The following is a 12,050-nucleotide window of genomic DNA, read 5'->3' as shown; positions in this document are numbered from 1 at the left end:
TCAGAAGGGATTTTCCAGAACAAAAGAACAGTCTCTGTTCAAAACATAAATGAGAAAATTGCAAACTGCTTTAGAATAGCAGTTTATCCAAGGTTTTGGCCACCAAGACTTAAGAAATACTGGCAACAAGTCTCAGGCCACTCTAGTACAACAACACGTTTTTTTTCTCCTGCCTCATTAATAGCACCTACACATACACGAAGCTGAAATGTTAGTCACTGTCCTTGAAAAGTGGAGGGCTTTGAATTGCCTTGGTCTGAGGCCTCATCAGCAAATAGTAACTCCTGAGTGTAGCAACTGCCAGCCATCGCCCACACTTACTGCCCCCTTGCACACATACACCCCCTTTGTATCCTCTTATTATCTGGTTGCCTTCTAAAAGGAAGAAAGGAAGATGACTTATAGCCTTATAATTTATTTTCCTGGGATCTTGCTAGTTGGTACCTCTGCTGTCCTGTGGTCCAAAGTAGAGGCATGGGCCAAATGCCTGTCCTTGGATTATCCTTACCCCCACCCCACCACTGCTACAACCATTCCTGTACCTGGGAACTCTTCACCAGAGAGTTGGAGAAAAAGCCATATGGAGGAACAATTGAGGTTTCTTTCTTGGTTTGGATAACTTGCACCCTTGTACTGCTGGAGGGGCACATCCTCACTGCTTAAGTTTGCATTAGGGTATCCTCAATGGTTGCCCAGTTTTCTGATCCTCTTCTTCTTCCTCCTCCCCCTTTTCCTCCTTGAAGGTCCTCTCCTTCAAGCCTTTCCAGAGCCCACCCCTAATTTTCCTCAAAACCTATGTCCTGTCCACAGAACAAGGAAGACCCAGCCTCCAATTCATTGTTCACTCTTGCACATTTTCCCTTTGCCAGCATTCTCAGAGTTAGTTTTGCTGACCCCTGCCAGAGTTCTGGGCCATTTGATGGAAGTGGGTAGGACTCCAAACGTGAGATATTGTTGGTTTGGCTTAATGTGCCTAAAATCCAACATGAAGGTCACCACCCTGAAGATTAATTCCCTTCTGGGGACCAACTCTGATATTCAAGAAAAACATGTCCTCCTAATAATGTGACTTGATCTTATTCAATCTAATCCGGCCTTATTATCCAAAAACAAATATAGTTCCTTGTCTTAGATTGTATTACAAAAGTTGTTCACAGGCTTGGCCTGCCTTGTGGAGAAAAAGCACTCAGCCCTACCTAAGCCTCTTTCCTAATCTGTAAAATAGACTTAATCAAACCTGCCTTTCAGATCTGTGGGCCAATGAAATGTCCTTATGTAAGTGAAGGATCAACTTCAGTGCCCAGCATGGAGAAGTGCCTAATGTTTCTCTTCCCTCTTCTTCAATTATCTAGTAAGCCAATTAACTTGTCAGTTCCACATCCTGTATTTTCCTACATTTTCCATGGATTTGCTCTTTCCCCTCTCCAAGCCCATCAGAACTATCATTCAGGGGCCTGATCATTTCTCAGTCTTTTGCAAAAGCCACCTCTTCTTGTCCTCCATCCCTCTTGTATCTATTTGTAAGTTGATCTCTCTTTTGTTGTTATTTTGTTGTCTTTTGTGGTTGTTGTTAAGGAAGGTAAATTTATATTGTTCTTATTTATTAAGGAAAGTAGATTTATAAATTAACTACATGGTTTTTCTGTTACTAAATCACTAAAAGTGGGTGCGTTGATTTTCATCTAATTCCAAATATTTGTTTCCAGTGGTCTGACTTCTTTTTTTTTTTTTTTAAAGATTTTATTTATTTATTCATGAGAGACACAGAGAGAGAGAGAAGCAGAGACACAGGCAGAGGGAGAAACAGGCTCCATGCAGGGAGCCCGACGTGAGACTCAATCCCAGGTCTCCAGGATCAGGCACTGGGCCGAAGGCGGCGCTAAGCCACTGAGCCACCCGGGCTGCCCCAGTGGTCTGACTTCAACTATGGAGAATCCCTAATATTTACTTTGGAGGACTCTAGGGAGAACCTCATAAAGAAAGTTATCTCTGGGAGGAGCTAAAACTGCCACCGGTTTCACAGCCAGAAGAGGATGATTCTCAGCAAGAAAGACCCTGCTGAATTACACAGCATGAACCCCTCAAATGGTTCACAGTGGTTCCAAATGAGGGCCCAAGGCAGATGTTACAAGAACAGACTTTACAAATTATGGAGTGGGTTTTTCCAGAGTTGCTTCTCACCCAGACAACTCTTGTGTACCTGCTCTGTGTGTATAACTATCTAATGAAGGTGTAAGAGTCTCATGATCAATGCTTGGAAAGCTAGTTAAAAATAACAGAAATCTGGTTCTAATAATAATATTTTAAAACAGCACTTTAAGATCCAAATAAATCTAAAATACTTGCTACCAATGAATGTTATATATTGGACACTACCCCCTAAATTTTTCAATGTTTTCAATGAGCTTTTAATTAATAAAAAGTATTTTGCCTCTGTCTTGCCAGGCCTTGCCAGAGCCCTCTATCCTTGAAATGCTCTGAGCAGCACTCTGCAAAGAAGCAGTTACGTGAAAGTACTGGACTTGCATTTATTTTGTTTGATACATTGTTTGTAAGGAAGTCATAGCTTCTAAAACAAAGTAGCTCTATTCCATGAAAAATACTTCTTAGGCCAGAAAAGTAGTAGGGAGACATTTTCTTTGTTTTGTAATAAACTACCAAAAAAGATTATTCACATAATAATGTTAATAAGCTAACCTAAATGTACTATTCTCTATATATTTATAGTTTCTTATATTTGCTATTTATATATTATTATGGGATATATTATTTTTATATGTATTTGTATTATTACATGATAGTACCATATTAACATGTAAACAAGTGAACAAGAAGAAAACTTAGGTTCTCACTGCCTTGAAGATAAAATCCAATGTCCTAAGCATGGCATACAAAGTTCTTCATAGCCTGTGTTCAAATTACTCTATCATTTCTCAATGCATACATCCAAACTGGCAATCCACACTTCTTTTATGACTCCAAATTTTTTCTCTCTGCCTGGACTGCCTTTCCTCCACCGTCTTCACCTCATGAACTCCTACCCCATCTTTAGAATTCAGCTCAGGGTGGACCTTCTATGTGAGGCTTTTCCCATGGCTTCTCCCTGTGGAGTTCCAGCATCTTAAAGTTTCCTCCACAGTTCTGTGGCATATGTATCCATAGCTCTATATTCATATTATTAATATGTCTGTCTCCTTGAGAGAAGGAGCCATCTCCTATTTTTTCCTTATTATTTTTTTAAATAGAAGCTTGAAAAATGTTCGATAAAAAAAAGAAAAATGTTCAATAAATGAATGAAGAAATTAAACAAATATATGGATTTAGGGGAAAGTTGCCCTGATCTCCTTGTAGAAAATCAACCAAGGAAACAGACTTATTTTTCAAACATGTACAACTAGCAAGAGATTGTGGGGTCACTGATGCAGATGAGAAGATGTTTTAGTGAGTCATACAGCAGCTGAGAGCACTAGACCAGAGTGAGAGAGGACATAGGTCATCTTTCCTTGACTGTTTTGGCCAATGAGAGTTATAAAACCACCTCCCCTCAGTTCCATTACATTTCCATACCTGTTTTTCCTGTCCACGTGTTTGGAAGCTTGCCTGCCCCCTTTCTATTCTGCTCTCTGTAGCAAGAGATTTCTAGGTTAAGGGTGGGGGTGGGTAGCCAGTGCATAATACTAAATTGGAAGTGAAGCAAATTATGTTATTTTTGAATTGTGATTATTTATCAGGGTCATCGTATTGAGAAAACTGACCATTATTCACTCTTGACTAGCTGATGAGAAATGAAGAAATGGTTTTCCTCACAATACCTTTGAGTAAATGCTAACATTCACATAGTTATAAGTTGGCACATCTCTTGGAATTTTAAAAAACTTTTATCTTGAAATAATTCGAGGTTCACAGGGAGCTGCAAAAAATTGGACAGGGAATGTGTTGTGTACCCTCACCCAGTTTCCCCTTATTGTAACATCCTTTATAACTAGAATGCACTCAGGAAACCAGAAAATTGACATTGATACAATCTACAGATCTAACTTATATGTTACCAGTTTCACATACACTTATTTGTTTGTGTTCATGTGTGTATGTAGTCCTGTGCAGTCTTACCACCTGTGTAGTTTGCCAGGACTACCACACAAGCAAGAGCAGAACTAATAGTTTGCCAGGACTACCACACAAGCAAGAGCAGAACTAATTCACCTCTCAAAGATTCCTAGTACACCTCTTCTCCATTTCCCCCTCCCTTTCCTCTTCCCCATCCTTTGGAATGCTTTATATATTTGATATATATTTGAATATTTGATATTTCTCACTAATTCTCTTTCTTTGAGAGAATGGGCTTTCCCATTGATTCTTGTGCTATTTTCAATGCTGGAAGTAGAAAAGAGCACACAGCTAGGAAGTTATAGGGACCTTCTGTGACTGCTGGCAGGAAAATCAATAACAGTAACACAAAGAGGCCTCCCAAGGGAAATGAATCTTACTCCTAAAATTGGCTGGTTTCCAGGAAAATGTACATTGGCTCTGTCTAGATAAAGACTTGGCGTGGTACTAAAACTGATAGGAGCGCAACAAATATTTATCAGCCAACTACACTGATCCAAGAGTGAGCAATGCATTTCATAACAGGTTCCTAAGAGAATGTGAAACAATTCTCCATTGGCTTCAGAGGGCAGTTTCCAAATTAGTAAAGCTTACTGCAAATATGAAAAAATAAAAAAGCTAGCATTTGTTTTTCCTGTTTATGTATCCTTAATTTATTTCTCCAGTAGGAGACAAAAGATGCAAATAGCCTAGAGTACTGACTGAAGTCATTCATCTGAAACATCACTACAGTCAGGTGCCCTCCATTCCTAAAATCATTTGATCCCTCGTCTAGCCTAGTGCAGGCTGCCTTCCACTGGAGGGCCAGGTGTGGACTGTGTAACCATGTAGGTAATATAGTTACCAAGTGCTCAGTGAGCTAGCCTCAGTAGCAGACACAGTGCTAAGAACTTTACTTATAATAGTTCATTTCATCCAGAAAACAACCCTGTGAGATAGGTGGTTCTGTTTTCTTCATCTCATAGTTGAGAAAAGTAGGAGCTTGAGAACTGAAATGTTTTGTTTCAAGCCACGCAACTGGTGAGTGGAAGAGGTGGGATCTGAACCACTGCTTGGGGGTCTTGGCATTCATCAGGTCTGAGGGCTGACAGAATCTACGTGCAATACTTTGAAGCACACCCCCCCCCGGGGGGGGGGGGCGGAAATCCAACTCTTTGGGAAGCATTGCTGGAGTGCAGATAAAGAAAACTGTTAAATTACATGAGAGATGCTGTTGCTTCATAAATACCTATTTCAAGTAGACAATGCTAAATGATGAGTGGCTTTTGCCTGATGCTCTGGATGACAACATATTCTTAAGTTGTTCATACCTTTATTTATAAATTTATGTTTCAGCTGGTCAGACCCTCCCTCCTCCACCCCCACCAGCCTGAGTAAGTGCTACAAGCACTTCCACCAGAGAGAGAATTAAATGACCTTGTTGCTGTGGCAGCTCAAATTCAGTTACTTCCTACACTGAAGTGGATGGATTCTGACATAGTTCTCTATTTAAAGCTTTTGCATTTACTTTGACTTTTTTTCTATTTTTCAAAAGATTTTGTTTATTTGGCTGAGAGAGAGAGAGAGAGAGAGAGAGAGAGAGAAAACACAAGTAGGGTCCTGGGATCATGACCTGAGCTGAAGGCAGATGCTTAACTGGCTGAGCTACCTAGGTATCCCTGTTTTTCCTTTAAAAAGGAGGAGGAAAGGGAGAGGAAGAGGTAGGAACTCTGGATCGGAAGAAATAAAAATATGTATAATGCCATAAAAATTTCTTTTAATCTGAAGCATATGTGGACAAACACAGGTATACGACTAGAGTTAATGAAATATTCTTAGCAAAGTCTAAAGACTGCTGTATGAGGAATGAGTGTGTGAATTAGCATAAAAAGTAGTTTTGTGTACACAGGCCAACAGTATACTCATTACATTTGTTTCATTCACAAGAACAGGGAGGCAAATATCTCAAATCACACTTGATTTCAACATACCAAGCCAAACGACTAATAAACCGCCCACAAAGAATGAAACTCTTTTGAACTCGTCATTCAGCAGATACACATTATATTAAGATATGCAGAAAAAAATTTAAAAGATATGCATAAAATTGTGTAAGGCAGAAACCTACCAACCTTCCTTTGAAAAGAGGAGGAGTCAAATACCCTGCCAGGGTTGGGACCCGCCTGCAGTCCCTCTCAGGAACTTCCTGTTGTCACCACACCTCTGGATTAGCTATCTGAGCTCTCAACAAAGCCCTCAGTGAAACTCTTAAGGCTCTGCCCAGGGGATCACTCTTCTTGTGAATGTGACACACACTCTCTCCAGTTTCCATATGCTGAGATTATACTTCTTCATCAGTTTGATGTGCTTGGTCAAATCAGGTAGGTCGTTTATTGAATGGTTTTCTTAATTATTTAAAAAAACATTATTAGTAGTATTGCCACTTTGCATTTTATTAGCCCTGTTCCTTCAATGGACTTTTTAAGTTTTATTTAATAATTTTTAAGGAAAGAAGGTATGAATGAAATGAACTTCCTAATCCTGAAAAAAAATTTTTCTCAGTAGTAAGAGATTAATATTCCTTGAAATTAACTTGTTCTGAAGTACAAGAAATGAATGTGCTGGGAAATCTAAAAGTTATTTTCTTTCATAGTTAAGTTTTCTGTGCCTTTCCACCTGCACAGAAATAAAATCATTTATTTTCTGGAAATTTTAAGTTTTATTATTATAACTAATATATAGAGGATAGATTTTTAGAAGTTTGCATACATGGATGATTTATTTTAATTATCTTTTAGGAAAACATGACTTTATATAAACCCCTTGGAATGGTTCCTGGCATATTGATAATGTAAAAATTATTAATTATAATGAATATGAATTAAAACAGTAATGTACAGGGTCACCTGGCTGGCTTAGTCAATAGACCATTCAACTCTTGATCTCCGAGCAGTGAGTTTGAGCCCCACATTGAGTGTAGAGATTACTAAATGAATAAATAAATGAATAAGACAGTAATGTACATAGCAAGGTAACAAAAATAAAATGAAGTGCTTTTTTTTAAAAGGAACTCAGCCTTCTTAGGAATCTAGTTCTTTTTTCATATAGCATATGGTAATAAAGATTGGTACAATTTTTTTAAGGGAAATACGTTACGCATAGTAACCATAAAAATGTTTATACCTTTTGAACTAGTAAAACCATTGCTGAGATTTTATTCTAAGGAAAAAACTTTTAAAAGGGAAAAAATTCATAAAAAGATGATTCTAACTATGTTACTTATAATAACTTGAAATTAAGTATAACAGAAATGTTTCTATGTACAGGAATGTGTAAAGTACAATATATCAACTTTTTTAAAAATGTAGCTTTAGTTTATAAATTATTCTGAAGCCAAGCAGAAATGTGCAGACATGTTTATAAAATAATGTCAAGTAGACAAAACAGAATTCAAATTTGGAGATAAACTAAGATGACAATTATGTTAAAATCATGTATGCATGCCTGTGAATAAAGTGTACAAAGGAAATGAAAAAGTTAAAATAGCTGTATTAGGATTTCAGGCTTATAAATAATTTTTTCTTAGTTTGTGCTTTTGAAGCTGATTTAACAGTAAGTTAAAATTATACTAATTATGGTATTTTTCACCGAGAAGTCAACATTTTAAAGTGTGTGTTTATTATAATTTTTAAATTAAAGAAATAAGCATTTAGAGATAGTTTTATCCCTGACATAAAAACCTGATGATGATTTGTGGGTACTTCCTTCCAGTCTCGCATTATATACCTCCATGTACAAAGTTGAAACTTGATTTTTTGTGACTGGCCTTTTTACTTAACATTAGCTCATCAGTAAGGTCTTATTTTAAATGATTCTAGAAGATTCACTGAATGCCAGAATCTAAGCAGAGACACACCACAATAAACTTCTGTAGCTAGAAGGGAAAAACATAATTTTAGGTGTAAACTAAATTTAGACTTCTCAGTATCTGCAAAACTATGAACTTGCAACTTCTTTTTTTTTGTTTTTAATAAGATTTTATTTATTTATTCAAGAGAAATACAGAGAGAGAGAGGCAGAGACACAGGCAGAGGGAGAAGCAGGCCCAGTGCTCGCTTCGGCAGCACATATACTAAAATTGGAGAAGCAGGCCCAGTGCAGGACTCAATCCCAGGACCCCAGGATCATGACCTGAGCCACCCAGGTGTCCCTGAACCTGCAACTTCCATGGGAGAGTCTGTTGAATAATATGCATCTGATAGCAGAAATGATTTATCACAAATACATTGACTTTTTGCTTTTCCCTTCTTTGGCTTGCCGTCCAAAAATCAACAAGTATTAAGATGTGATTCTGAAATGCAGAGAATACAGGTGATTCACTTTGGGAGACCTTTGTTCTGTTCTAAACTTTGTGAAATCATGGTGGGAATGTTTGCTGTAATTTTACCAGTGATCAAAACAATGGGTAGCAAGTGCTAGTGTGCCTCAGAATCACCTGGGGATTTATTTAAAATGCAGACCACCCCCAAAGATCCAGATTCAATGGATCTGGGGTGAGATCCTGGAATCTGCATTTCTAACAAACCCTCTGGGTTTTTTAGGTGCAGGTGATCCAAAGAACAAATGCTGATAATGTTGTTCTAAATTAAGGCTCCTGTCATAAAGATATCACTCTTCTATCAATACTTTGGCTTATGGAAATTTGTGTAAAACTACATAGATATTTACCTAAAGAAAATAGCTTAGTGCCCAAACCAGAATTATATCCTCAGATATTTGAAGTCCTCTCAGATAATTTATAACTCTGTGGTGTGTGTGTATGTGAAAGAGGGAGTGAGGGAGAAAGAGACAGAGAGAGAGACTTACCCCTCTCTGACAGGCAGACAAAGGCCAGAGAGGTGATGGAATGTGAATTTGCATATTTACGCACATGATTAAGAGATGAGAATGAGGAAATCTAGTATCTCGTTTTTTCTCAGTTGTACCCTAAAAATTATGCTGGTGGTTAAAAGCAGAAATGTCCAACCAAGAGGGCGTTTTGTTCATATGCTTCTTCCTTGTATTTGTTGGGGTTTTAAAAAAGACACAAGAGATACTCCCCTAGGTTTGGCCCTGGCCAACTGGGAATACTTCTGTTGGGGAGCAAGAATTTCCTGTCCCCTTGAAAGTACTTCAAGCCAGATCGAGAATCAGAATGACATGAGACAGATTAACAACAGAAAATCAAATTTAATTGGGTACCTATGAGGAATCCACACAGACCTGGAAATTCCAAAGGACAGTCAGGCAAAATGAGGTTTATGTGTCGTTCTGAATTAAGGGGAAGAAATTAGGGGTCTGGGACTTCAAAGGGGAAGAATGAATTCACAGGAAAATTAAAGTGAAAAAGATTAAGTGTTTGGTAAATGTCTTGCTGGGCCACTCAGAAACTACGGGACATAGAGAACTTTGATCAGAAGGGCCTTGCCAGGTTCCTCCCTGTCTACCACACCTAATTCATATCAGTGTAGTTAGCTATGGTGATAGCTCTCTTCCTGGAGCAGGTCCTCTGTGTAAATTCTTTATAGACTATTGCAGGGGAGGTAAAGAGGTTTTCCTGAATCTGCTGGGTTTTAATTGCTGCTTTTTTTTTTTTTTTAAAGATTTTATTTATTTATTTGACAGAGAAAGAGAGAGAGCCCAAGAGCACAAGCAAGTGGAACAGCAAAGGGAGTGGGAGAAGCAGCCTCCCCACTGAGCCAGGAGCCCCACTAGGGACTTTATCCCAGGACCCTGGGATCATGACCTGAGCTGAAGGCAGACATGTGACTGACTGAGCCACCCAAGTGCCCCTTGATTGCTTTTCTAATTTTTTTAATTTTTACTTTTTAAAGATGTATTTGTTTGTTCTTGAGAGATAGAGAGATAGAGGCAGAGGCAGAGGGAGAAGCAGGCTCCCCGCAGGGAGCCCGATGTGGGATTGGATCTCGGATCCCAGGATCACACCTGAGCCAAAGGCAGACGCCCAACTGCTGAGCCACCCAGGCGTCCCTGATTGATTTAAAAAAAAAAAAAAAAAAAAAAGGATTTTACTTTTTTGAGAGAGACAACACAGGAGCAGCAGCGGGGAGGAGCATAGGGAGAAGGAGAGGCAGATTCCCTGCTGAGCAGGGAACCCAATGCCTGACTTGATCCCAGGACTCTGGAATCATGACCTGAGTTGAAGGTAGACGCTTAACCAACCGAGCTACTCAGGCACCTGCTTTCTTTTTTTTTTTTTTTTTCTATGCCCAGTGTAGGGCTGTATCTCACACCCTCAGATCATAACCTGAGCCGAAATCAAGAGTTCAATGCTTAACCCACTGAACTACCCAGGTACCCCACTTATTGCTTTTAACTCAAAATAATCTTCATGCCAAAGTGGTCTGTCTGGGGGCAGCCTGCCCTTGGCCCCCACACTTCACCATCTGGTTCAGAACAGGTTTCTAATGCCAAATTCAGTGTGGTCCTCTGCATAAAAAAATACATAAACTGAGTTACTTTCCAGATTTAAAAAATTTAATAGAACTTCATAATAGGAAATTGTCACTTCCCCTCTCTACCTCTTTTATTTTTTTTCTCTTTGTAATCTTTATTTATTTATTTTTCTTTTTTTTAATTTATTTTTTATTGGTGTTCAATTTACTAACATACAGAATAACCCCCAGTGCCCGTCTACCTCTTTTAAAAATGGGAGTCCAACTCATATTCTGATCTCGCCACGGTAGTTTCTGGCCTAAAGTGATTTTTATTTATGAGACTTTTGGAAATTACTTCAGCATCGTGTTTTCAGGCAAGCATAAAAATGTTCTCTAGCATGGCTTACTGGAAACATCCTGACTTCACCAACTAACATGTGGTGAACTGTGTCCCAGACACTGACTAGTATCCGTTGACCAGATTGCAGAATCCTTGACAATATATCCCTTTATCTTGGTATCAGTAAATACTTCCAGGAAACATTAAATCAGTATACCTGACTGTGGACCTCTGTTCTAAAGTTGTTATTAATACCTGTGTCATGTTTGGGGGTGGGAGAAATGATAACTTGAGCACACCTTGAAATCCAAAACTTGAAATAAAAGACCTGTGAGTCAGCCATGCTTGTTCTACTTCCTGACTGAATGAATATTGTGCATCAAGATTAAATTAGGTGGAATTTCACACCTGTCACTTGAGTTTGGTTTCACAGGTGTGAAACCATAAGTCTAAGAGAAACTGATATTTTCATTTTTAATCAGTTGACTTAGCCACATTGAGAGACTGAATATGAACCTACCTGTACTTACTGATTCTCACAGAATCTCAGAACTTTCTCTCCCCCTGCCCACACTCACAGTTGCTTCATCATGGGTTATTTCTGCCCACAATTCCATCTTCTCTTTTCACTGACACCTCTTTGGATATGAATGAGGAGCCTCTTCTTTTTGTAGAATTTTCCCCCCAAGTCAGAAATGTGGGTGATGAAATCAGTTCCCAAAGCAGGTAGAAACTAAGAAGCTAGAACTGTGTGTGACACCACCAAGCTGCTTGGGCAGCTTCATTTTGCTTCAGGGCAATAGGTCTTGTGATGATAAAGCAAAAGTATCCCTTGGAACTCTCATCAGGAGGGGAGTGGAGTTGACAATGATAAGTCTGAGGGAATCACACTTTTCTCTCCAGCTCAGACTCAGATGAAATAGGTCAATGGAAATGCAAGTCTGTTTTCTCTGTTGTATCCTAAATAAATATAGCTAGTGGTTAAAAGATTGGAGGTGTCCTTCCAATCAAGAGGGCATACTGTCTATCCAACAGTTTTCTCTAGCAAATATAAAACAAGATAACAGCTATAAATAGTTCCTAAGCCTGAGAGTAGTTTATTTTTGCAGGAATACCTACAAACCCTCCCTACAACAGATTAACTAAAGTGGGGGCTTTATTCTGTGGTACAAAATGGAGATCCATCA

The 12,050-nt window shown here is 38.7% G+C and overlaps 2 protein-coding genes across 5 annotated transcripts in view; one reads left to right on the top strand and one right to left on the bottom strand.

Moving 5' to 3' along the window:
- Positions 1 to 12,050, bottom strand: part of MAP3K13 (mitogen-activated protein kinase kinase kinase 13) — a 430,364-nt gene that overhangs the window by 187,211 nt on the left and 231,103 nt on the right. The gene's annotated exons all lie outside the window — the stretch shown is intronic.
- Positions 5,698 to 12,050, top strand: part of LIPH (lipase H) — a 51,029-nt gene continuing 44,676 nt past the window's right edge. Inside the window, exon 1 of one of the 4 annotated variants that reach the window (XM_025451181.3) lies at positions 5,698 to 6,467. In XM_025451181.3, the coding sequence (XP_025306966.1) occupies positions 6,419 to 6,467 (49 nt within the window). In that variant the 5' untranslated portion in view covers positions 5,698 to 6,418. The remainder of the gene's footprint in view (positions 6,468 to 12,050) is intronic. The other 3 variants (XM_025451182.3, XM_025451180.3, XM_025451179.3) reach the window with 3 other exon arrangements.

This window comes from Canis lupus, chromosome 34, assembly GCF_003254725.2.
Source record: "Canis lupus dingo isolate Sandy chromosome 34, ASM325472v2, whole genome shotgun sequence".
Lineage (NCBI taxonomy): Eukaryota > Metazoa > Chordata > Mammalia > Carnivora > Canidae > Canis > Canis lupus.
This window is presented reverse-complemented; position numbering and strand designations above follow the sequence as displayed.